Source organism: Capsella rubella, unplaced genomic scaffold (genome assembly GCF_000375325.1).
Source record: "Capsella rubella cultivar Monte Gargano unplaced genomic scaffold, Caprub1_0 scaffold_1, whole genome shotgun sequence".
NCBI lineage: Eukaryota > Viridiplantae > Streptophyta > Magnoliopsida > Brassicales > Brassicaceae > Capsella > Capsella rubella.
In genome coordinates this window covers 8,070,920-8,096,786 of record NW_006238923.1, presented here as the reverse complement: position 1 = coordinate 8,096,786, position 25,867 = coordinate 8,070,920, and the positions used below count along the sequence as shown (strand labels likewise).

The following is a 25,867-nucleotide window of genomic DNA, read 5'->3' as shown; positions in this document are numbered from 1 at the left end:
GAGAGAGAGAGAGAAGAGGAACCTGTCTTCGTAGGTGCGCATGAAGAAGCTTGTCTTCAATATCTTGAACAGAAGATACTGTCTTTTTATTACTACAGTCAGACAAAAGCCTCTCACGAATCCTCCGTGGAACTCTCACCACCGCCGGAGTATTAAACTCCGGCGAAACTTCCAATACCATCGCTTCACCTCGATCTTTCTCCATATCTCCGATCAATCAGTGAAACCAATCTCGATCAACAAATCAACGATTTTTTGAATTCACCAAAAAAAAAAAGCGAAATTTCAGAGAACGAAGAAGAAGAATAAGAGAAACGAGAAAAGAAGTTGCTTTGTGTAATTTCTTTCTTTCTCTTCTTTTTATTAATAAGATATTTTTTATACGAAAAAAGAAAACAAAAGTACTGTTTGGTCACAAAGCGTTGCCTTGTGGATCGAAACTAAGAACTCGACACGTCAGCGACGAACCGAACCGTGTTTGTTTCTCTGAACTGACGATAGTACCCCTTTTTGTTGTATCAGAATTTTCTGACGCTACCTACTTCTTTCTACTTCTACTATCCGAAATGATTGATTATAAAACTTCTAGAATATTTTTCAATCCACATTCTCGCATGATCTTATTTATAAATGGCAAATGTAATTAAACTTGAAAAGTAAGTAATTAATCGACAGCTAATCAGATTTTTAGATTATAAATCAACTGATCATGTTAATGCATGTTTAAACAAAAGAAAAAAAACAAAAACAAAAAAGGTCGTTGGAAGTTTAGAGTCTAGTGGCATGATGTATGCCATTTTTGCGTTAATAAGTAAGCAAACGATTTTCGTTAATTTTTTTTTCAAATTTATTTATTAGAAGAATCTTACTAATTGATTAGTATTTAAATAATAATCATACAATAATAATCTTCCGATCGTAACGCATAGATGATTATAATTATTTTAAATCTAAAACATTCAGTTTGCATGATTGCATCCACAACCAAACAAAAAGCTGTATTTGCATGGGAAATGAAATCTTGAAAACAATGGTAATTAAGCTCGTTAATATCTAGGCTAACAAACTACTACCACAAACATTAAGGCCAAGTCTATTTATACGAACAATTTTGTTAAGTTCTATATATGTTACACAAAGTCTTCCTTGAGGTTGAGGAGATCCATGGTAATTTGAAGTTTGATTTTTAATCGACATTTTGCATTATAAATGAGTTAAGATACGTCATTTAATCGATGATCTCCATATAATAATGAAGATAAAAGTGAGAGTAGTCATATAAATCGTTATCTTCAAAGTCGACGAAGAGAAAAAGTAAAGTGGTCATATTCGATTTCTATAGGTTATATGTATTATGAGAGGCCGAGAGGGTTTAAATGCTTTTACAAATTTTATACGTGATTTGGACCTCTTATCTAATATCATTCACTCAATTCGCATGTACGGGGACACAACCAAAATTCGAATACTTTTTCTTTTTTTTTTTTGAGGGAAGAAGAAATATTAATTTTAGCAACTTGGCTTTAAAGGCACTTGGCACTATTGAAAGATTCGAGTTTTCGAGCCTTTGAGTAACAACCTTGGTCACCACTTACCCGTATAATGCAAAACACGTGGTATAAACTATAAAGATTGTAACGCTTCTGTTTCAATGACCTTATTTTTGGTAGACTCGTCGTCAAATGTATCATGTTTATAAAGTATATGGATTGATTCTAAATCCCAACGTATATAAATTGTTGCTAGGCATCAACGAAACAATTCAAACAAATATGTTTGTTATACTTTGATCTTAAGGAAGAAAAAAAAGAGTCGTTTCTTTGGATTTTTTGCTGGTGACAGGAGTCAGGAGTAAATATTTCTTTTGTCGACGTTTTCGTGTATGAGCTATCGAGAAAGAGATAACTTGACCGTAAGTAACTGACCTAAACTCAACGCTAATTAAAGAAACACTGTACAATACGTTCTAACAAATACAATATTTAGAGCAAACTAAGATTAGGCAAATTCTTTTTACGAAGATTTAGATGGGATTTTTGTATAATGATCCGATATGACATTCTGATGCTGATATGATCGTGGCTAGCACGGAGCAAGAGGCTACAGAGAAACCGGAGATGGTGGGAAGGATCACTCGTTCAAGAGCTAAGGAGATGGCCAAGGAAGCACACGCATTCATAGCTGACGGGTCATTCAACCTACCAAGGATCCAAGTCTTCAACATATCTAACCTGAAGACTTCACCCGGTGATGAGGACTAGGTAACTTAGGTGCGAAATTTGTACTCTTTTTCCCATGACTGAGTTTTGTCCCAATGGGTTTTCTCAGCATGGTTTTTAATGAGGCAAATGGATCACTACGTCGAGTTATCTAGAAATCATTACCAAAGGGGAATAATGTACTTCTGTACTACTACAAGTCGTCAAGCTTCTGTACTAGTTCAGCCGACTTCTGTACTACTACAGGACGTCGAGAAATCTTGCTGTTTTTATTATTTCCTTAAAAACGTCTTGTTGTTTTGGTTTTGAACTTCTTGTTGTTTGGAGTGTCGTGCCCTAGGGTATTTAAAAACCCAAAGCTACGCCTCTTTTCTCTTTAGCGAAGAAGTTGTATGAACAAGTATTGTCACACTTTTTCTCTCAATTCGAATTCTTGAATGCGTTCTAGATTTCCGGGTTTCTATACAATTTGTGATTCAGAAACTCTTCATTGTTACAATCCATACAACCACCTAAACATCTATTTCCATCAAACCATTGTTTCATCATTCAATCTTCTCATATCATCACTCACGTTCATCGCCCATCATCATCAACAAAGTCACGTCGCCTATCACCTATCTTCAGCCTTCATCGGAGTTCTATCATAGGGAGATCATATTAGATGCTAAAATCACATAATGGTATTTTGAGATGAGGTGGGTATAGAATGAAAATATACTGCATCACAGTATATGATTATATTTTAGTCTAATAGTAATAGAATTTTATTTTAATCGAGTATTGATACCAGATTACCAAATTTGTGTGAGGCATATGAATTGTTTCACTAGTCAATAATTTGCACGATTCACATAGTGTGTAGCGACGTGCAGGTTAAACACGCCATCTTTGTGTATGTGAAATCGTCGAAAAGTGTAATCCATCACAAACTATATTTTTGAGGAATGGTGAGATGTTTATTTTGTTTTTTTAAACATTCTTTTAAAAGAATTTCTAAAAGGTCTTATTAAATAACATTAGCATTTAAGATTCTTTTAAATTTTATCAAACTCATTGGTCTCAATACCTAGAACAGGAATTCTAAGATGTCACACTAAATATTGGCTGGTACATACAGTAATAACTAAATTCTAGTTTGGCAAAACATTGATTTTCAAAAAAGTTAAAACTTGAAGAAAAAAAATACAAAAAGGAAAAATATCTCGGTGAATTTATTGACTCATGAGTAAAATTTCCATTAAATATTTTTTCAAAAAAGATCTAAACGATGATTAGGAATAGAAAATTAAAGAGATAAAATCTAAAAGTTTAAAATATATGGGTTAATTAAGGTTGCATAAGTCCATCAAATCCAAAAATATATAAAGAGAGGTGCCGCAACTCGCAAACGGGTTTAACCCACGAAACCAAGAAAAAAAAGCTCTCTTCACTTTATATAAAACCGATTCGACAAAATCTTATATAATACAAATCAGACTGTTCTTCTTCGTTCGATACTCAAAAACCCAAAATCAGCAAAAACCCTAGATTTCTTCTACTCTTTGATTTCGATTTTCAATGGAGGGTTCATCGTCGGCCATCGCGAAGAAGACATGGGAGCTGGAGAACAACATTCTAACCGTGGAGCCACCAGATTCAGCCTCCGATGGCATATTCCACTACGACGATGCTGCACAAGCCAAAATCCAGCAGGAGAAGCCGTGGGCCTCCGATCCTAACTACTTCAAGCGCGTCCAAATCTCAGCTCTCGCTCTTCTCAAGATGGTTGTTCACGCTCGCTCTGGTGGCACAATCGAAATCATGGGTCTTATGCAGGGGAAGACCGATGGTGATACTATCATCGTTATGGATGCTTTTGCTTTGCCTGTTGAAGGAACTGAGACTAGGGTTAATGCTCAGGCTGATGCTTACGAGTACATGGTTGAATACTCTCAGACCAACAAGCTGGTAATTTTTTTTCTCTTATCTAGCTCCTTGATGGTCTAGGGTTTCTTTTTCTTCCTACTGGATTTATCGTATTTTAGGGTTTTAGAGATTCCCTTTTAAGTGATTCTTGTTTAAATTACCTTTTGATGCCTGCCACAGAACTTAATTTAGCTATTTGCTTTTGAACTGTTGATACTTGTTCTGATCTTTTATGCAAGTTTTGGCTGGTGTGTTATCATATTTCTGTAGAAGCTTAACGATTCTGTAATTTTTTTTTGTTTTGTTTATTTGTTATGATGCTTTTTCAGATTGTTTGATTGATTGGTTATTTCTGTAACTTGAACTATAGGCTGGAAGGTTGGAGAACGTTGTTGGATGGTATCACTCTCACCCTGGGTATGGGTGCTGGCTCTCGGGTATTGATGTTTCAACGCAGATGCTTAACCAACAGTATCAGGAACCTTTCTTAGCTGTTGTCATTGATCCAACAAGGACTGTTTCGGCTGGTAAGGTTGAAATTGGGGCATTCAGAACATATCCAGAGGGACATAAGATATCAGATGATCATGTTTCTGAGTACCAGACTATCCCTCTTAACAAGATTGAGGACTTTGGTGTGCATTGCAAACAGGTACCAAAACGTTTGCATTTATTGATTTTTAATCTTGGAGGCTTAGATCATCGCTCTTATGATTGATTTTTTTTGGTATGTGGCAGTACTATTCATTGGACATCACTTATTTCAAGTCGTCTCTTGATAGTCACCTTTTGGATCTCCTTTGGAACAAGTACTGGGTGAACACTCTTTCTTCTTCCCCACTGCTGGGCAATGGAGACTATGTTGCCGGACAAATATCAGACTTGGGTAAATTCTTGAATATGCAAGAGCTTGTTAAATTTACTTTCTATCCAGGTCGCGATTTAATATTTTCCTTTTTCTTACCATTTAATCTTTTACTGATGAAGCTGAGAAGCTTGAGCAAGCAGAGAGTCAGCTCTCTCACTCCAAGTTTGGATCACTTGCACCAGCCGGTTTCCAAAGGAGAAAAGAGGTCTGTCTAAATGGTGGCTATAACAAATTTATTTGCTATGTTTTCAATATTTATTGATTGTCTTAGATAGGACCATGAGTTTGAGCTCTCATAGATGCCACTTATCAAGCTTTTTCTTATCTAGAAACTTAACACTTGGTAAAATAAGTGCTACTATCAACATCCAGCGACTTGGATTGGTAGTTGTAGCTCGATAGATAACGTTTGAACTCTTTATTCTCAGGCAGTATGTTGGCTGGATAGAAACGGATCATAGAAACTCTCTAGTTGCACAAACACTATATGGTTCACCTTGTCTGGTTGTGGGATTTCACAGTTGGGTGTTTGTTTAGTCGAAAAATATCCAGAGTTGTTAAATTTTGCACTAAATTGACTTTGATGTGTTAATTCATTCCAACTAGTTGTAGCCAATAGTCTGTATCTGCTTCCTAGAGATCTATTATCTCTTGACATGTGACTTTCATTTGTGAGATTCCAAAAGTCTAAGCAGATGTGTTTTGGATCACTTTCAGGATGAGTCTCAGCTAGCTAAGATAACCCGGGATAGTGCAAAGATAACGGTGGAGCAGGTTCACGGGCTAATGTCACAGGTGAGTAAATACTAAATACATTCTGACATGCTGATACTATCTATCCTTTTGTGGTTCATGGATCCATAAGATTCGCTCAACTCTTTCATCCATCGATATGCAGGTTATTAAAGACATCTTGTTCAATTCCTCACGTCAGTCCAACAAACCTTCCAGTGACCCATCTGATCCGGAGCCTATGATCACATCGTGAAGTTGATTATTCTTTTGTTTATTTTTTCTGTGCAAGTTGACTTTTGTTTTGACCCGGTTTATGAGGCAATGCACATTGTTTCCTATCTCTCTAGTGTAGTATCTGCTTCAGACAAGCTCTTTGGGTTACTAAATGGCATTAACATGACTAAGAGCATTTTATGTTTTTGCCTTTAAACATCTTTAATTAACGGAATGGGTAATTCCACATACAAAGAGCATTCCTATGAAACCAAATTCCAATTATCGACTTCATTCATTCCTGGCAATATAGTTGAAAAATTAATTCACAGTTGCGGTTGCTTGAAGATTGTAAGACTGATACAGGAACCATGTGCTTTTGACACAACCATACAAATGTTATCCAAAGAATGAAGCAACAATGATAAGAACAGAAAGAAGATAGGTTTTAAAATCAAGTCTCTTACACAAGAAAGCTGTTTCATCACTTGAAAATTCAGCTATCGTCACAGGAACGTTGAACCTTTTTACCTCTCTGTTGTTTGTTCACATTTATGGTTTGAAGAGCATCTCTATTGTTAGAAAGCTACAACTTATTAGTCCATTACAACAAGACACTCTGTCTATCAGTCTATGTACTAGAAGGGGTTTAAGAATTCTGCATTTCAACGTAGAAAGCTTCCACAACATGGACGGACATAAAGACCTATTTGGGCCTTCACCAATATAACCCGACCCGCTTTGTTTACCCCTAAAATGAACCTGTTTCCGGCCCAATGTTTGCCTAAGTGTAGTTTTATTGGAGAAGAAGGTCTGAGAGTTCATTTGATTCGATATCCAAGCAACCAAACGTTTCTTCTTCTTCTTTTTCATCTGATTGGTTTTGCCGTTGATGCACTGCAAATGAGTTCATTTAGTTGGTTAATCGTGGCAATGAAGCGAGCGCCCTTCGTTAAGAAGTTAGAACCCCTCAACATCTAACATTAGTTAATCGAAGCATTGCTTCAACTTCGATTCTGTTACCAAATGTGAGTTGAGGGTTCTAGCTTATTAACGAGTGTGCTCGCGCCTCGCGTCATCATGGATCTAACTTGTAGGAATCATCTAGGTTTTATAGTTTCTCATTCATGGATCCTATTTGATACATTGTCATTTAAGTCACTTCTTTTGTATGCCATATGGAAAATTTTAAGTGTTTAGTGTTGTTTTTTTATGGCAGATCTCAGTGATCCCTAGAGACATGGAGTTGATTTTAGGAGTATCTGTTGTAGAAAATATCTTTCCACTAGTGATTTCTTACAATATGGTGATATGGATAGTTTACAATTTTCTCGCAAGATGTTGACTGTACCACACAACCATGTCTTTATTTTTTTAGCCCTTAAGTCAGACAACATTAGAAGTTGTGAAAATACATTTGGGAATACTTGAATCAGTTTGAGATACTTGAGAAATACAGTGGGTCATTTCTCTTCAATATAAATCTTTTGTTTACAGGTACAAACCAAGATGAAGTTATAAGGACAGACATCAACAGAAAGTGAAGATAACTCGAATCAGACAAGAAAGGTTCAAACCAAGATGAAGTCAATACATATATCCCTATCAGGTACTGTTCTGATTCCCGATAGTTGCATCCTTGGCATGAAGTTTGTATATGTGGCTTAGTATTGTAGGCGTTGGGGGTTATGAGATGTTACTCCCCAAAAAGTTTTTAACCAGTAGTAGTAAACATAGACATTCAATAATGCAATTTATTTAAGAAATATAAATCTGATACGTGAGGACCTAAGCTACTAAGACTAACTAACATGATGATGCAACAAAAAGGCTTGCAGGGTTTTTGTGCTGATCATTTTGCTTCATATGCAATCATTTTTTCAGACTTTCAAACAGCACATGGTTTTGGTGCTTGATTTTTTTTTACATTAATCCTAACAGACATTTTGTTTTGTCTTGTTGATTAGCCATCCCGAGGCTAAACAACATAACAAATTAAGCTGATACATGCATCAGCTTGAGTATGGCACATGATTGATTGATGATGATGCTCCATTAGCAATATTTCTAAAGAGAAATCCATTCTCTCGAGAAGATGCAGTTGCAAGAAGGTGAGATACGACATGACCACCATCTAAAATTGGAGATCCCATTGGGGTCTGCAAATAAAAAACCACCTCAAATTCCATAAAATGGGGTGGCTTTTAGAGCAGAGGGGGAGAAAAAAAAGTGTTGAGATTAGCCAGAGAGCATCCAGTAAACCATAGATTGGCTCTTGACTTGAGAAGAAGATAATTATGATGATGTGAAGCTTGATAGCTACCAAAGACTCTAAGCTTCATTAACGGTAAGGAATGAGAGGTGGCTGAAGGGGAAAGCCTGTTACACCTGTGGCACAGCAAAACACACTGTCAACAATATTAGCGTATGTACAGTATCTCTTTTGGCTTTGGTGTTTATAATATATGTTATTATCATTATTACGAACCTTGTTGCATAGAGATGGTCGGAGGAGAGTAATGGTGAGGGTTATAAGAAGACAAGTGATGATAAAATGGTTGTGGCTGAGAGAAGTGGACTCCACCACTGCCACCACCGCAAGGATAAAAAGGAGCAGCGGATGCGGCTGCTGCCGTTAGTCCACCGCCTCCACCATTTCCGTATACTCCATATTGCCCTCCTGAATTACAGCCGTACACACCGTATAAGCTCTGCGCGACACATCATGTTAATTAATTAGATTAAGATTATGTTATATGATACTGAATAAACCAAAGTATAGCTTAACTGTTACTAGACATAAAAAAATAAAGATTCTTCAGTTCGTTATACAAACTCTTATGTGAGTCAGAGTAGGGAAAAAAGCGACGGACCGTAGGGAATGATGAGTAATCTGGCGAGTATGGAGAGTACCTGCGAATATCAAATCAATGTGTCTTTACACTTTTAAGAGTGACAACAACAAAGATGAATGCACGTGGCACGTGGTCATGACACACAAGAGGTACAGAAGGAAGCATGTGAGTGAGAGAGAGAGAGAGTAAAATGATTGGTGAAAGATGGAATTGGAATCAGTCAGTACAGTTTTTAGTTTTTACAAGCTGTCCGTTGACCACTTTGTCAGTCATTTAACTCCATAGAGTTGTGATGAAGATTTTTATTTAAAAAAAGAGAGAGTTATGTAAATCTATCTATTACTACTAAAATTGTAATAATAGTGTCGGTCCACAAATCAAAATGGAGACATTAGAGGACAGCCAGCTATGTTTATGCAATTGCATTGACATGTATGAGTTGGCATTCTTTTGGTCTCAAATGGTATCATAATTAATCATGTTATGTTTGATGCATGCATGTACTATCATCATGATCATTTACATGGAAAAAAAGAAAAGAAAAAGAAGAGTATATACCCAAAGAGATTGAGAGGGAGGTGGGGATAATGAGGGAAGGTTGGTGGTGGTGGTGGTGGAGGTGGAGGTGGTCCAAAACCAGTCTGCATTGTTCCCATCATCACTCTCATATTGTTAATCCTGCCTCCTCCTCCTAACACATTTTAAAACATCGTCATCATCACCCATGATCGACACAATGGTCCAATATCATCAATCACCAACTATATATTAACGTTATTAATTTCGATACTTTGGTCACACAAATCATTTCTTGTTAGCATAAAACCAAACTTTGTATGGACACTAACCATATATATATTAACTTAAGAGTTATCCTTTTTTTTTTCTCTTTTCTTGATCTAACTTGCATATAGCACTATCTAAAGAGAGAGAGGGATGATATATATGAACCATGGTTAGGAGTGGAGGGTTTGGATCTTTGAAGACCAAGAGAGGCAAGATTGCAATTAGCTCTTCTCCCGTCGATCACCGGAGTAGCATCCACACAAGCTCTCCTCGCCGCCTCCGCCTCCCTAAATGTCACCTGATCATTGGTCATCACCACTTTAATTACTTACTATTCCCCTTTTTAAGTCACACACACACTCTCTCTCTCTATCTTTCTACATATATATACATGGAGGAGAGAAACAAGGAGTAGTATATAAAAACGTACGAATCCATAACCCTTGGATCTGCCGGAGGACTTGTCGGTAATGACTACGGCTTCCAAAATCTCCCCAAACTGCTCAAAGTGTTTCTTGAGCGTCTCCTTCTGCGTCTCCCAAGCTAGTCCTCCCACAAACACCTTCGTGTACGTCGTATCTCCCAACCCTATTCCTCCCGCCATTTTTTTTGTATGTGTCTCCGATCAATACTCTCTAGCTAGGAATATAATTAAAACCCCAAATAGCTAATCTTTAGCTATATCTCTCTCTATCACTATATATGTTTCACTTAGGTTAATATGCAAGAAGTAGGCTACAACAAAGGAGTCTATATAAATAGTAGAAAAGAGATTAGAGAGATCTACTTATAGGATTTTTAAGATAAGCTTTTTTTTTTTTTTAGGGTTGATTGATATGTAATGAGAACAAGAAGAAGAGAAGGAAGAGAAGAAAAAAAAGAAAAAAGAAACCGAAAATAAAATAATAAGAAAGTGATACAGAGAGAAAGATATTGGACGTAAATTTAATTTTATACAGACAGACAATATTGCCCACGATATCCAAACATCATCTACGCACTTGTTAGCTCGTGTCTCTCACGCAAAGCCTCTATAGCTCAATGATCTGTCTGGTCGTGACGCGAGTGCACATGCGTGAGAAATTGAGGCTTTTTATGAATTGGATTATCTCATGCCCCCGGGTACGTTTTCAATTAATTAAAGGGAGTAATAAAGGTGTTATGACAATGTTTTTATTTCCTCAATTTTGTGTAGCTAGATTATACATGTATAATTCTCTCATACCAACCCATATCTGGTTGGTCAAATTTAAGGAACGGTTGTATAGTTGAAATATTTATACTTTGTGATTCGAAAATTCACCCACCAGCATGGAATGGTATGCGAACCATTGGTCTTATAGAGATAAAGTTGTGGTTGTATAAACTGATTATGAGAAAATTGCAAGATTTGATTATACTTTTTTCATTTTGGGCCAATTAAAGCTTAAGGCAGTTTTTAGTTTATTTGTGTATACTTGTGGAGATGACGTACGTGTGAGGCATCCCTTGTATCATCACAGCTTGTAAATCAAATTATCGAACTTATATGCATTTTTATAATACAAATTGATGTGTTATCAATGGGGCATTCACCAACTATAGTTTGAAAAAAAGTCAGAAAATAGATAAAAGGTACAAGTTTTATACTGTACAGTAGATTATCTTCTCTATTGAAGGGATCGATCACTTGTACCTATAATATATATCCACTCAACCAAGACTTAATATAAAAAGCTAGCAAGAATTAATCCATATGCATGGTGTGGTTAAATTCCAAGCCAACTCCCCGAAGGAGTCGGAAGATCACTCTTTCTCATCCTAGTTTCTCTCAATCAGATTTCTAGAGGTTACGCATAGCCAAAACACTTAGGACATCCTCAATAGTAGTATCTTACCTTAAGATACCCCTTAAAATACTACTATTGAGAATGGTCTTATAAGCTCTTGTTGATAAAGATGCCGTGGTCGGGTACAATGTATTTACTTGGCATTAACAGTTTGTTAAGAAAAAAGAGAACATTTGATCTAAACATACTTTATTATACAGCTTACAACATATATAGTCATATTTACAAGTTATATGATTTATGTATTCCCACATGTCTGAAAAGGTCCAACTTGTTATAAGACATAGTTTATAATCTTGACCTTTCATTGTTTTTCTTTTTTTTTTAAAATACAATCTTGACCAGTCTTCTTTCACGTACACACTCTCTACATGCATGTAATCTTTGATTGATCACTTCTTCTCGGTAACTTGCGGAAAACACGGAGATTGTTTGTTTATGGGCCTTTTCCTTTGGATGATTTAGACGGCGGTACAAATATTGGAGGTGCCATGTGAGGAGGAGGAGGAGGAGGAGGAGGAGGAGGAGGAGGAGGAGGAGGATAAAGATTGTAATCACAATCCAAACGCACTTTGTTACCTACACCAGAATGGATATGCTTAGTATATATAGAACAAATTAAAGAAGGGAACGAGAGTGAAAAATGCGAGTAACATATACTAACGTAAGTGGACTTTGGCTACCCCTCCAACTTGTGAGGAAACATAAAGAAGCAGAAGAAACAAAGAGAGAAGAAGATTTGATGTTTTGGCAGCCATTTTGTTCAAGTGTTCCAACTCTCTCACAACTCCCATAACAAGACCAGCTGATCATGACTTATATAGTATTATAGAAAATCTTCAAATGTGTGAAAAGATAAGCATCGTTTAAAAGTACAAGTCGCCGATTACGTTTCTATTCAACGCGTCTTTTAATTTTTACATGTCGAAAGTCTCTTGGCTCACGTCCTCATTTCTATATTCTTTTTATGTGCTGAAATGTCATAAAAACAAGGCAAAGTTTGTCATATAGCCCATTTTTTTTTTCTTTTCTGTGAGACTAAAAATATTGCATACTCCTAATTAATCATATGAAGTAGCCACTGATCTAGCTATATATGGTTATTTAGCCACTGATGTAGAGCATTGATAACAGTGGAGGAAAATTAGCCATTGATTAGCTTCCGTACAACATAGATGTGGCCAAACCACTACAACAGACAACATATTTATAACCAAACACTGTTATAATATCCAAAAATCGTGACATGATCCAAGAAGTTTAAACTAAAACTATGAGATCATCATAACAACATCAACCTTTGAGTCTTGACCAGTATATATATAGAGTTTCTTCATGGACCTTTTCCTTTGCGTGATTTAGAGGGCGGCAGATATATAGGTGCCGTGGGAGGACGACCATAATCCAAACGCTGTTCTTGACCTGCTAATTAACAGATTTATAATTCCCACCATGAGTTTTGGATCATCTACACTTCTTTACTCATAAAAAAAAAAACAAATTTCGACTTTTCCTTAACATGATATAACCATGAAAACGTATCAATCTTGATTCACAAATCACAATTGAAAGAATTAAGAAGATTGATGAATGTATAGAATTCAAAAAAAACCATTATACTGGGAGTTTATATTATAATTGTAGAATTCTTGCTTAAAAAACGAAAAACAAAAAGACCAATAAGCAGAGCAAGAGACTGAATAATATACTAACGTTGGTTGCGTTTGGCGTCAGCGACTCCAACCTGAGAAAAGATCAATGAGAGCAGAAGAAGCAACGAGAGAAGAAAAACAACTAATTGAGATATCTTAGTAGCCATTAGTTAAAACTTAAGATGTAATAAGTGGTCTACTCAACAACAATTCCACACATACATATATAACAAGAGCATAGCTCATACAACTTATTAAGAAAACGAAGCGTCGTTGAAATTGTAGTACACTACTCACTCACGGGTCCCTTAGTTAGTAGTACTCACCTACTACATTTCCACTCAACACCCACTTTACTTTCACTTTTTACGTACATCCGCAAATTGAGACTGAATGATTGGGAAATTGCAAATTGTAGTATACTACTCAGTTTGGTATGTTTCCAGTTTCAATACCGGTTCAAGATTGAGTCGCAACAGTATCTATCCAAATCACCTATATCAGTAACATATGGCTCTCTAGAGTGTAAAAAAAAGAAAAGAAAAAAAGACCAAAACTCTCATCAAAGAGACAAAACGAACATAATGAATCCTGAGCTAATCAATAACAAGATCCAAGCCCCACCACCAGTCTTCTCTGCTCGACCTGTTCCCATACTGACCACAACTGCAATGACAGCGATAGTCCCAAACCCAAGACACACGGTGAACACCATCAACCCTTTCTTCTCCATCCACTCAAGTCTTTGCCAAACTTGCTCGAGCCTTTCTCTCATGTTTTCCTTCTCTTTCTCAGCTCTCTCCATCTCTGCTTCCACTCTCTTTCGCCACTCTTTCATTTCCTCTCCTTCACTCACCATCCTCTCTTGCCTTTCCTTCATACCTTCCAAGTCATGTCTCAAAGTCACAATTGCATGTTCTCTCACACCGGCTTCACGGTCCATCTCCTTGAATATGTTCCCGTATCTTGTGTTCAGTTCCTCTAAGTATCTCTCTAGAACCGATAGGTTTAAGTCTAATGACCTTAACTTCTGCATCAGTATCTTTAGCACTGTGTCCCCTGGCATTCTGCTTCCTGGCTGATGATGCCTCATCTCTTCCACGGGCTCTGCCAGCTTATTACTACTCTTTGCCATTGATGCTTCAGTCTTCGCTAACATATTCTCCTCTGGGGCTTCCCGCTCGTTCTCTTTCTGCGTGCTCCTATCAGCACCAGCATCGCCTTCACTGGACTCTGATTGCTGCACTGGCTTCTCCTTTTGCTCAAAATTTCCCTCTCGGGCTTTGAATGCGTTTTTGTTGACTTCTACAGATATCAAATCCTCCAGCATTCGTTCTACGGCATCCACTCCGTATACTTCTATTAAACTCAAGGTGCAGTAGAATTCTGAACCATAATGACTTAGGAAATTTAGCTTTAAGTATCTCACCCACTTTGGCTCAAGCAGTGTGAAGTTCTGCTCATGCTTCACGTTTGAAGCCGTGAAGTTCCCCATATGAACCCATGTATCAGTAGGATAAACCAAGGTGCCTTGAAGCTCAAACTCTTTCAGATTGGAAGAGTAATGCTCGAAATTTGCGATCTTGATGGTATTTACCAGCGTTTCTTCTGAAAGTTCTACGACAACAAATTTACCTTCAGTAGTACATGGATTTCTGAGATACTTGTCACTATCCCGGCTTAGGATGCTTGCAGCCCCTTTTGCTTCCTTGTTGGAAGACAGGACCTTTGCCCCTTTTGAAGCAGATGCATAATTGTACTCTTTCCCTCCAGGCTCCATCCTGTGAATCACACCGCTGACCTGATCTGATAATGATTTGTTTCTAGAATTGGACGCTCTGCTCTTGAACTCATCAAGGCCAAGCGGAACAGCTCGAGATGGTTGATCAATCTTTGAAGCCTTGATCTCGGTATCATTCCCTGAGTCTGTTTTGTTCATCTGATTTTGCTTCAAAAACTCACTGTCTTTGTTTTCTGTATCATTCTTTGTGCCAGTCTTGCTCATTTGAATTTTATCTTCTTTACCTTGTGTATCATTCCACATACCTGTATTGTTCATCTCACTTTGCTTCGAAAAGCCAGTCTCTTTGCTTTCTCCATCATTCCTTGTATCTATCTTGTTTATCTCACTTTGCTTCGAAAAGTCAGTCTCTTTGCTTTCTCCATCATTCCCTGTATCTAGCTTGTTTATCTCACTTTGCTTTGAAATGAAACTGTCCGTGATTTCTATATCATTCCCTGAGACTGTGCTATTGATCTCTGCTTCTTTCACAGATTTTTCTTTGTCTTCACTTTCTTCAGACGGGGTTGTATCATCCCTCGGACTCAAGTCAGATATATCATGAACAGGCTCTAGTAATGTTGATGCATCAAAGGGCACATCTTTCGCATCTGATTGACCATCATCCAGATTAACTTTTCCTACAGAGTCAGTCAAAGGCGCATCTGCAAGTAGACAACAGTTTGGTTCTTCATATGCTAGTGGTAAACAAAACATTGAAGTCAATTGTACCATTGCTTAAATTCCTCTATGACTAGATGCTATCACAATGATCAAAAGAGAGTTTTGGTTCTTCATATACATACATGTTTGGATTCCAACAAAAAAGAAAGGAACTTGAAAGGTTTACCTTTGCCACCATCTCCATGACTAATCCACAAGGTGGATAAGAAAGAAAGAACCCAAAGGAGAAAAACAAGAGACAGAGAGACTTTGTAAAAACTGTTCCTTCCATTAGAACTACTATCAGAAACTCTTCTTCTAGTTCTAGTAGTTCTACACGACCTTTGCATTGCACGCCCCTGTGTTGATATCAGCAAAATACATACATAATTAGAAATGTGCAAGTAACTCAACTTGTAGTATATATAAGCCCAGCAAAAGATGAAGACTTTTAAAATGAAATGAGGAATTCAAATCCCAAGATCTAATTACAATCGACCGGAGTAAGAATTCACCACCTGAGAGAGAGAGAGAGAGAACCAAAGAAAGGAGATTTGCTTGTATGATCAGCAGCAAAGAAGAAATCCCAAGGAAGAAGAAGACGACCCAGAAGAGGATATGGTGTGCTAAAGTAGCCGTCGCCGATGAGTCTGTAATCGAGGGCAAAGATGTTCCGGTGATATCTTTCGTCTCCGCATCACTGACGACGAAGCGTACACGGTTCACCAATCTCTCTCTCTGTTTCTGTTTTTGTTTTGGTTTTCGTCTTCTTCTGGGAATCTATATGAAGAGGTTTTAAAACGGTTGCGGCTGTGAAAAAAGGAGCAAAGGAAGAAGAGTCAAAGAGACTTCAAATTGACACAAAAATTGTGTTTTCAGAAAAGCGAAGAGGAAGAAGAAGAACAAGGATTGGTTCTGAATTTACAAACTTATTAGAGGTTTATTTACTTTTTTTTTAATATTATTTCCAAAGTAATATTTTCCTTTTTCTTTACGGAAATTTACAATTCCGAAATTTTGTGCTTTGTGTTTATATTTTGTTTGTTTTCCCCATATAAATCGTACTTTTCTCTCTCTCGAGATTTATGATGTGATTTTATCGTATTATTCGTATATTCGTTAAAAAATTCCGAAACAAAGATCTGATATTCTCCTATTCTTTTTTTGGTCGATAAAAATGCATACAAGGTGATATAATTTTGATTAAAAAAAAGAAGTCTATTTAAAACAAAGAATGTCAACCTGATTAACCAAAAAACAAATTGTGAACTGATTGGGAAATTGCCTCGAGATAATAAAAGAAACCACAAAAATATTGGAAATTATGGAAAATGACAAAAAAAGGTAAGTGAAATAAAAAGAAGAGAAAACGAAGGCAGTGATGAGCTGTGATTGTGCGGCACGTTAACGTGGAAGCCAGCTCTCTCTCTCTCTCTCACTTCATTGCTTCTCTTTCACAGCCTGTCTCTATTTTATTCATTCCGATCATCATTATTATACGTTTACAACTACTTCACCATCTAAAGACAATTCATATTCCATTTGTTTGGTTGGTGCATCCCTATGTTCGGTTTAACCCATTCATTCATCTTTTGGTATTATCAATCCACCAAATGAAAAGTGATTGTGATTGTGTATCGACAACATCGCCCAGCAGCCCCATGCAGTGTGTGGTTTAAGTCTAGCGCCAAAGCTTTAGCATAAACTAGTCGAGAAACGTATTAGCTTGGCTTGGCTGCTGCGTAATTGTAAAATGCGGTTCTGATCAATTCCGTAACTTAGTTAGTACATAATTAGCCAATGAATGGCTTTCTAATAATGGACCCTAAGGCCCATTAGAGTTTCCATCTTAAAAATAGCCTTTTTACCCATTTACGCGGTAAGGTTTTTATATTTTATCTAACGGGCTGAGTGAGAGTGGAAGCGATTTCACGGCGACCGGCCGCCGGCCAAATACGCCAGTGGTCCGACGAATGCGGCGTTTATGTAAGTAGCTGGCTCTGATCGTGTGTAATCGTCTCTTTGATCTGGATATTCATCGTTTCGATTTGGTCCTCCGACGATTGCTCCCGTTAATATGTTTGGGTTGGGGTTTTGTGCTCGGAAAGATTGGAATCCGCCGTTGCATCCCAGAGAGTTTGAACGGACGGCTCGGCTCGGGAGAGAGGAACCTCTGTGGTGGATTCTTTTCGGGAAATTGGACCCGAATCCCACCATGTACGACATCTTCATTGGATTCACACCGAGGATGTAATCCACCTGTCGCTTCGATAGGTTTATCAGTGCGTTGGGGACGATGACTGAGTTTCCGCAGTTGAAGGTTTGTTTCGAGGATTTCATGTACTTGGCGTAGGTCGTGAGTAAGAATGTTATCGATGTCACGTATTGTAGATTGCTCTGAGGTAATTTGTACATCAATCCACCTGAATTTGGGGAGAAGTAGTTTAGTAATCATCCATGTTATTAGTGTTGAAATGCGTCCGAAGAAAAACGTTTTAAAGTTACCTGGAGTGTACTTAGTGGACGAAGAGGGAGAATTAGGAAGGATCTTGCACATAAAATTCTCAGCTGCTTGCTTGTAGGGCTCAAGGTTGTTGTCTTTGTTTAGTACTGCTCGCTGCAAAAGGTGTTTATTTGTGAATCGTTGAGCCAGCTAGGAAATGCTAAGTTGTGTCTATGAATTTTAAGGGTTGAGTTTTACATACTCGTGAGAGAAGAACATAGGCACCAGCGTACTTATTGTCCCAACTGAAGATGTCTGGCTGATCTCCACCTCCTAAGGATTTTATGAAGTTTGTGTAATACGGATCGTTCGTTGCTCTATGCAGCCATGCTGCTCCCCACACCAGCTCGTCCTGTCATCATAAGGGTAGTTTAGTTACGATGATTAATTGATAGGTCTCTCTCAGATTCAGATCAAGGTATACATATAAATGCCTACCTTGTAGCCAGAGTAGGAGCAGTAGAAAGGGCAGACGGAAGAGGAAAGGGAATCACTGTAAGCGCCTCGGTATTGAATGGCAAACAGCATGACTTTCTTCGCTGTCCCCAGGAGCAAGCGAGAGTACTTGGGATCAACTTTCCTGAAAACCATGGAGCTTGATGCTAGAGCAGCAGCAGTTTCAGCAGCTACATCAGAGCCAGGATTTGATGGGGATACAGAGTAGACTGTGCGAGGAGTGTCCATATCTTCTGGGCGTTCCCAGCACTTGTGATCACCATTTGGGTCTCCTACTCCAACGTAAAGCTTCCCAGGTGTGGCCCTGGCGCATTTCAGTAGATAATCAGTGGCCCAACGGATGGCCACACGAGAGTTCTGTAGTTCAGATCCCATCTTCTTACCGTACTCCAAAGAGCTCCAGGAGAGCATCGTGGTGGTGAAGGCCATAGGGAAATTGAACTTCACATTGTCCCCAGCATCATAGTAGCCTCCAGTCAAGTCCACCTGCAACTCATACCATGTTATTAAAATGGATGTTTACCGGCTAATGTGTTTACAGTTTAGGGTCTTACATGAGCAGAGGAGCCATCAGAGAGGCCAGAGCTGGATCTCCATGAGAGTTTTTGGTCACTAGGGAGGCGACCTGACCTCTGACCTTGGAAAAAGAGCAACGACTTAGAGAGTGCTTCTCTGTAATTGGGACTGGCATAGGTTTGTTGGAGTAGAAGCGCAGAGAGAAGGAACACAAAGAAGAAAGGAGAAGCCATTTCTTGTAATCGTGTTGGCTTGAGGGTACGGCTCGTTCACACACGTATATATAGCAAGAGAATGGAAACAAGGCTGATGAGGTTTAGAGCGAAAAATATGGCTTTTTTGAATTTCAGCTTAACTGTTAAAAAACGGTTCTTAGTTTACTTCAGTTGCAATCCCCTTTTCTAACTCTTATTATATTTTATTGAATTTGAATAAATATTTTTAACTGTACTCTCATTCCATGACTTGATTATCTCTTATCTTCTTTCCATTGTAAGGTTACATGTTCATCTTCTTAATTAACTGATATTTGGATACACAACATAGGCCTGTCTGTCTCTATGAGTTCTCATATATATATATATTGCTAATTTCTTGATAGCCTAGTTTCAATGTTTTTTGATAGCCTAGTTTCAATCTTTCACCATAGTAAACTGTAATGAGAATCTTATGTATTCTGTAAATATATATACTATAAGAGATGGATAAATAATGTATGAATGATCAGAGGGTGGTTTAGTTAGGTAAATCTTAGTTTAGTTAGGTTAGGGATTTTGGGGATTATGATTTAGGAAAAAGAGACAAAAGAGAACGTAAATGGCGCCAAGATAACGGCGCCGGGTCAGTTGGTCTTAAATTAAATCTCAAGTCAAAGTGTAATTAACACGTAAATGATGATCCCCCTTAATCTCTTTCTTTTATTGTCGTCTTGTTTGTTTTTAATTATATCATGCATGAGATTAAACAAATGTTCAGACTCTTTTTGTTTTTATAATAGATTTCAATTTTCAACTCTCTACAAGTTACAACCCTTACGATTAGCCCACCCAGGTGAGACATCGAAAGATGAATTAGTTACATAATTACTTCTCGAGTGGAAACTATTTGGTTAAAATAACATATAATTATTTATAAGATTTTTCTTACATGGTTCACATTGGTAAGGCATGAAAGAGCTCTAAAACGTTCAGGTGAAAATTTAGCACAAGGTAATCAATCATTAGGAAATAAATTAAAAGTAATAAAAACCACGGTAAACTCAAAGGGTTTGCATAAAAAAAGGCTTTAAACCTAAAGAGAGCTGAGATTTAAAGCTAAGCAAACAAAGACACCTTTATCTCCTCCCACAAAATGAATCTTCTACATAATATAGATATCTTGATTCTTGTTGCAAAACAAAATCTCCATCTACAGGGAGATTCGCGCCTGAATCTCTCTGCACGTGTAAATATGATGATAGATCCATCATCCATGACCATATGTAATGTTATTTGATCCTCTGTCATGCGCCATAAGAATTCGTATATCAAACTATACCTACACAGATATACGTACACTACAACTTTAGAAATATCATGTTGGCTTGGCTTAGTCGAACCTAAAAAAGACTTCTGTTTTGCAGGACAAAAAGTACAATAACGATCGACTCTTTTTTTGCAAATAATGTTTAATAAAAGTCTTAATCAAAATTAGGAGATATTATGTACAACGATTGATTGTTTCCTGGAAAATACTTTATATACAATATATTAAATTGGCACTGCACAGAAACTTCGATTGAACATATAAACTACTGACGATAGTGGAGTGACTAACGAAACACGATTTACTGAGACCTGTCAGCTGTGATGTGTAGGGTGGACTTTTAATCTAATGAATCAACAAAACATGTCCACCTCAGGTAAAATGTTTCTTTTCTTCTGTGCATCACCCACTCGCTCACTCTGCACATGACTCTGCCTGGTTTCAGGAACTGTCTTTTTACCCAACTCGATATCTCGACCAAGGTTCCATCACAAAAGATCCAACAGCGATGACTGCTCGGTTTGTTGCTGTTTCGAACCACTTGGCTTTAAGGTAGATGTCCCACTTCTACCCCTTCCCCTTCCTCTTCCTCTTCCCACAGCTATTGATGGCGGTGGTGCGAGTTTCATTGCAGCTTGCTCGTTTTTGCTTGAACTGAATATGGAACTGATGTCTGCTGGCGGCTTTGGGTTACTGTATGAACTGTTTCCGAAAGACGCCGTTCCTTGGTTCTGATTCTGAATCCCTAAAGAGTTCATAGGATCTGGTTTACTTGCGCTAATACCCCAACCTTCTTGCTGTGATTTCATAGAAGAGAGTGAGGCATTGCCAAAGGCCCAGAAGTCGTTGTTAGCTGTCTGAAACTGTCTAGTATCTGTTATATTGTTACTCAAACCAGAACCACTGTCGCTAACTGGTGGTTGAGTGGCAGTACTGTTGTGGAAACCCCTAGAGGCAATGGAAGCACCGTTGGGTCGTGGTGGCCAGTTAGCAAAAGGGTCTAGTTCATCAAAACTTGGAGTCGATGATGTTCCTTCTGGGTTCAGCCGTGTCTCATCATTAGCTGGCTGAGAAGTGACATTGGAAGATTGTCTTGGAGGCCACTCTAGGTCAACTGCAGGGCATGTTGTTGGCACTGTGGTTGGATTCAATGGCTGTGACTGAACTGTAGACTTGTTAAACTGAGAGTTTTCGGGTCCAGGAAGATCTCTTGAAGCAGAACTTTTGGTTGGGAGGGCCCAGTCTTCATCCCATGCAGGACTGTTCTTTGCTGCAGAAGCAACCTTCTCAATCTTTTGGGTTGGTGTTTGAAACTGAAGTCCATCCGCAACATAGCCTGGTTTTACTTCTGGGACTCCAGAATCATTTATAGTAACTCCTCTTTGTTCCTCTATTTTCCTATTCCGTGACCAGAGGATAGACAAACCAGATATTGGAAACAATAAAAATAGTATGCAGTTGTAAGGGGGATAAGGAGTTGGAAACAGGGACATGATTGCTCAGAGGCATCAGGCATACCTGAGAATATCCTTGACAAATAGCATATATTTGGCAAACTGTTGGACATTCAATTGTTGGGCAGTGAGAAGCGGTATAATCAGGGGAAGCACGTGTTCTGAGGTGAACTCAACTCCAAACTAGAGAGAAATTATGGAGAGTACTATGAGAGATGTAGTTATGTTATAAGCTATGCAGATATAAAAAGCGGGAAAGTTAAGATGTTCAAACTTTCAAAAAATAATTGAGATAGGTAAGCTGTACTTTCTACCTACCTGCTTGAGAATTGCGTTTGCAACTGCAAGAGTACACATAAGGGTAGGTGCAGAACGATCAACTGAAGTGCAGCGTTGAATTGTTTGCAGAATTTCAGTAACAGCAAGTTTATCAAGCGTTTGAACCAGCTCTGCTAAGCAAAGCAAAGCATTTACTCTAACCTGCACCACATGTACGTTCTACTCAAAATTTGTTTAAAAGATTGGCTCTTCATCTCATCTATCAATGTTAAAAATAACACACAAATTGAACCAATCAAGGCTGATAACATACGGCAGCAACTGTGGTTTTGAGGGCCAAGCCATGAACACGCGGCAAAATTGCTTGCCTTACAACCTGCAAAAACAAGGAAAAAATAAGAGCGGAACAAAAACTTGCCCACTGCAGAACTAAAATTAAAATGCATGTGAGAGTAAGCTTGAGTAATCCACACATCAACCCCGAAGCTTAAATTCTCCATTCAGGTAAATTTATCCAATAAAACATAAAATACAAAGCATCAAGCATCACCTGACCATCGAGTTGTTTAGCAACAGATGTAGATCTTTTCAGAACTTCCTCCTGTATCCGAACATCATTGTCGTTGTATGCTCGGAGAAGCAAAGGGAGGACATGTGATACAAGATGCTCGGCATTAGTCTACAAATATAAAACACAGAAGTAAGAAGAGATGAAGGCATAAGATGATAAAAGAATAAGGGTAAGTGATTCCACTTTAAGCATATTTAGAATTGGTGTAGAGAAGCAAATAGCAGATATGAATAGAAGTCAAGGGTGAAATATGTTAGCTTTGAGAAATCGAAGGTCTTGTATTGGTTTTACGGCAGCATAAAAAACAATGTAAGTTGTTGCACTGCCTTTTACTTTAAATTGAAGCAACGACACTACATATGTCATTATACATTACACATTAATTACTTTGCGTTTTTCCATTGTGTCAACCAAATCCGTAAACTTAGCAGACACATACAGGGTTCAACTACATAATTCCAGTGATGCATACATATAGGTCAGAGACTTACCTTGTTAATTATAAGCTCTGCACGCTTTACAAGCAATAGTAAAGTGTCACCCGTAGCAGTACTCAACACAGGAACAAGGGCTGGGAGCGTTGTCAACTCAAAGTCATTCTTATCCTGCCAATAATAATTTACAAGCATTCATTATAACATGAGTAAAGATTTAAAAGAAATCATTGTCAAAGGTCAATGCGAAGCAACTTCCAAGCTTTCTACAAATGACAGGTTGATCAATAGACAGTATCAATTTTGCACAATCACCATTTGTACAACTGAAAAGAGCAGGTCTAAAATATATGTGCGTGTAACAAATAGGCACACAAGAAAAAAAAATTTTATCTAGAAATTGAATAAAATCCGAGGAAAGAAACACATGGATCGACTGACCAAATGTAAATACCCAAGATTTGAAATAGCACCTGAGACTCTGCTATAGTTAGAACCATGGGAAGAATCACAGGCTGCATAACCAAATTCCTAAGTTCCGCACAAAGAGGCGGAAGCACCTGCTTAAAAAAACCGGTTTGATTAGTTGTTACAAGGCACATCACTTGAGCAGCTGATTTGTTTTCTGTTACATAATAGAATACGTGAAAGAAGCCAGAAAGTGATTACCTTATACCGCAATACACGAGAATCAAAATCTTTCCACATATCTGATAATGCTTTTAAGAACTCAGACTTCTGCATGTTGTCCCTTTCCTGCAATAGATTAAAAAATTGCCCCAAAAAGGTTTATATATTCCGCACTATCTGAGAGATGTCTGTCTGAAACAACTATTAAAAGTTAATACACATACAAGCATATGATCCAGAAAACGGAGGGCACGTAACCTAGTATCACTTCGGAAAAAATTAGATCCTGCAGGTGAAATTGCAAGTACAAGATGTAAGCACACAGACAATGAGGTAAGGTTTTTCACAAGAAACAATGAAACCCAATGAAGATTGGCATTCCTACCTGTGAAATCTAATGCTGTTGGTCTAAAGGACTCGTTCGTTGATAGCATCCGTTGCAAATCAGATACCAAGTCCGAGGGTATAGATGAGAAAGTTTCATTTGTTAAATAGTTCAACGTGTTCATGTACTGCAAAAAAATTGCAAGGGAACCATTATACTAGTTTATAGCGAATGATATGAAAATACATCTAAAATGGACAAGCTTGGGGTTTCAGCATTACCATCTTGACATTGTTATTGCAATCAAACAATGGTTTCCGTGCAACCAAATGATAGGCGAGGCATCCGAAACTAAAAATATCTGAAGAAACTCCAGCTGACGGAGTTTTGCTCCGCACCAATTCAGGCGCGGTATAATTTAAAGATGGCTGGAGTGGCAAGATTGAGTCCTCAACATCATATTCCTGCAACAAATCCATCCATATCAAAACACAGATTATATCATGCATAGGGAATTCATCCAGATGCCACAGTTAAAATCGAAAACGTTATACATCAATTTAGTATCTGATCATGAGTTTTAAGTACCCACAGAGTAGTGGAATGATTGCATGTTATCCAAATTCCCACCCTGTGCTTCTGAAATAGCAAAGCCAAATCCGGCAAGCTTCCAGGAACCAGCCGAGGTAATAAAAACATTCTGCAATGAAATTAAAGATATACAGATAAATCACAACAGCTTCAAAGAAATTTGAATTTCGGCTACAAGTTTTCAAAAAGCAACCTCGGGAGATACAGCACGATGAACGAGATGAGCGTTATTATGGAGAAAGTTCAATGTCTCGGCAATTTGAAGGAGACCATGCTTCACCTCCAACAAGCTCATATCCTGCAACAAACACAATTATAGAATATAGTAAACTAATTAACAACAAGCTCACTCAATTGCTCAAATTCGAAGTTCGTATTAAGTTCAATCACATGAATCAACGCACCATGGTCTTAAGATCTTTCGGAACGTTATCCACATTTTCCACATTCCCAAGTGCGTTAGCCACGGATGAGAAGAGCGGCTCCGTAACCATAGCCATAGCATTCTTGTTCTCATCAAGCGCCTGAACAACGTGAACCACACCGGGATGTCTGAGCCGCACCAGCTTCCCTGCATCAGCACGAATCAAATCGAGAAACGCGTCTTCGGCAACTTTTGATAATCCCGCCCGAGCACGAGCCTCAGACAAGGCGCGCTTATCAAGCACCCAGACGCAAACGGTTGGATACTGCTGGGGCCGCGTGGAGTCACGTGCCTTGGCGGAGTAAAGCTTCCAGGCGAGGCCAGGACCACCGGAACCGATCTGATCGAGAAGCTCGTAGTCTTGTAGAGGCTTTGGACCTGTTACCTCCTGTACTGTGGTTTGAACCGTCTTCTCAATCACAGCAGCCGTTTTGGCCAGTGCTTGCGTCAGCGTTCTCATATTAATCGACATTTTTCCCCGAAAATTTAACTGTTGCTGCTCCAACCGGTGATCGGCGAGAAACGATTCGACGAATAAAGCAAAACGAAAACTGTATCCCGAAGAATATGGATGCCCTGATGGAAGATGAAAGCAGAAACCTGAATAGGAAGATCGTCTTCTTCGCTTGACCCTCTCTTAGCGAGACTCGTT

At 38.2% G+C, this 25,867-nt stretch overlaps 7 protein-coding genes across 11 annotated transcripts in view; 1 reads left to right on the top strand and 6 right to left on the bottom strand.

The window, feature by feature from the left end:
- The window catches only part of LOC17898409, a 4,978-nt gene extending 4,666 nt beyond the window's left edge, over nt 1-312 (bottom strand). Inside the window, exon 1 of one of the 2 annotated variants that reach the window (XM_023777263.1) lies at nt 23-312. In XM_023777263.1, coding sequence (XP_023633031.1) covers nt 23-205 — 183 coding nt within the window. In that variant the 5' untranslated portion in view covers nt 206-312. The remainder of the gene's footprint in view (nt 1-22) is intronic. The other variant, XM_023777262.1, reaches the window with a different exon arrangement.
- A 3,312-nt stretch (nt 313-3,624) lies between these two features.
- On the top strand, nt 3,625-6,154 carry LOC17899081 (COP9 signalosome complex subunit 5a). Its single transcript, XM_006305127.2, has 6 exons — nt 3,625-4,169; nt 4,498-4,779; nt 4,866-5,013; nt 5,115-5,200; nt 5,713-5,790; nt 5,894-6,154. Exons 1-6 carry the CDS (start codon nt 3,780-3,782, stop codon nt 5,981-5,983), a joined length of 1,074 nt encoding a protein of 357 aa, XP_006305189.1. The 5' UTR covers nt 3,625-3,779; the 3' UTR covers nt 5,984-6,154.
- A 1,529-nt stretch (nt 6,155-7,683) lies between these two features.
- LOC17899339 (RNA-binding protein 38) lies at nt 7,684-10,444 on the bottom strand. Of its 2 annotated transcripts, none has more exons than XM_023777190.1 (6): nt 10,015-10,444; nt 9,750-9,882; nt 9,357-9,489; nt 8,817-8,856; nt 8,432-8,654; nt 7,684-8,351 (listed from the first exon to the last, which is right to left on the bottom strand). In XM_023777190.1, the coding sequence occupies exons 1-6, from the start codon at nt 10,186-10,188 to the stop codon at nt 8,326-8,328; spliced, it is 729 nt and encodes a 242-aa protein (XP_023632958.1). In that variant the 5' UTR covers nt 10,189-10,444; the 3' UTR covers nt 7,684-8,325. The 2 variants fall into 2 exon arrangements, with proteins under 2 accessions (XP_023632958.1, XP_006303297.1); XM_006303235.2 differs by having other exon boundaries at nt 7,684-8,331; nt 10,015-10,443.
- Nucleotides 10,445-12,516: 2,072 nt separating this feature from the next.
- LOC111832566 lies at nt 12,517-13,373 on the bottom strand. Its single transcript, XM_023789710.1, has 2 exons — nt 13,127-13,373; nt 12,517-12,838 (listed from the first exon to the last, which is right to left on the bottom strand). Exons 1-2 carry the CDS (start codon nt 13,230-13,232, stop codon nt 12,747-12,749), a joined length of 198 nt encoding a protein of 65 aa, XP_023645478.1. The 5' UTR covers nt 13,233-13,373; the 3' UTR covers nt 12,517-12,746.
- A 129-nt stretch (nt 13,374-13,502) lies between these two features.
- Nucleotides 13,503-16,399, bottom strand: LOC17898446 (SUN domain-containing protein 3). Of its 2 annotated transcripts, none has more exons than XM_023789709.1 (3): nt 16,030-16,399; nt 15,696-15,872; nt 13,503-15,510 (listed from the first exon to the last, which is right to left on the bottom strand). In XM_023789709.1, the coding sequence occupies exons 2-3, from the start codon at nt 15,856-15,858 to the stop codon at nt 13,628-13,630; spliced, it is 2,046 nt and encodes a 681-aa protein (XP_023645477.1). In that variant the 5' UTR covers nt 15,859-15,872; nt 16,030-16,399; the 3' UTR covers nt 13,503-13,627. The 2 variants fall into 2 exon arrangements, with proteins under 2 accessions (XP_023645477.1, XP_006306928.1); XM_006306866.2 differs by having other exon boundaries at nt 15,696-15,867; nt 16,027-16,398.
- A 796-nt stretch (nt 16,400-17,195) lies between these two features.
- LOC17899864 (endoglucanase 3) lies at nt 17,196-19,433 on the bottom strand. The gene is made up of 5 exons (XM_006304531.2): nt 19,022-19,433; nt 18,450-18,953; nt 18,214-18,363; nt 18,014-18,125; nt 17,196-17,931 (listed from the first exon to the last, which is right to left on the bottom strand). The coding sequence occupies exons 1-5, from the start codon at nt 19,214-19,216 to the stop codon at nt 17,438-17,440; spliced, it is 1,455 nt and encodes a 484-aa protein (XP_006304593.1). The 5' UTR covers nt 19,217-19,433; the 3' UTR covers nt 17,196-17,437.
- Nucleotides 19,434-20,613: 1,180 nt separating this feature from the next.
- On the bottom strand, nt 20,614-25,866 carry LOC17899135 (SCY1-like protein 2). Of its 2 annotated transcripts, XM_006306660.2 has the most exons (14): nt 25,196-25,866; nt 24,985-25,089; nt 24,793-24,900; nt 24,482-24,664; nt 24,261-24,387; nt 24,100-24,161; nt 23,915-24,001; nt 23,719-23,805; nt 23,303-23,416; nt 22,791-22,919; nt 22,554-22,616; nt 22,280-22,441; nt 22,026-22,144; nt 20,614-21,905 (listed from the first exon to the last, which is right to left on the bottom strand). In XM_006306660.2, exons 1-14 carry the CDS (start codon nt 25,685-25,687, stop codon nt 20,996-20,998), a joined length of 2,748 nt encoding a protein of 915 aa, XP_006306722.1. In that variant the 5' UTR covers nt 25,688-25,866; the 3' UTR covers nt 20,614-20,995. The 2 variants fall into 2 exon arrangements, with proteins under 2 accessions (XP_006306722.1, XP_023644530.1); XM_023788762.1 differs by lacking the exon at nt 25,196-25,866 and having other exon boundaries at nt 24,789-24,900; nt 24,985-25,083.
- Between the last annotated feature and the right edge of the window lies 1 nt (nt 25,867).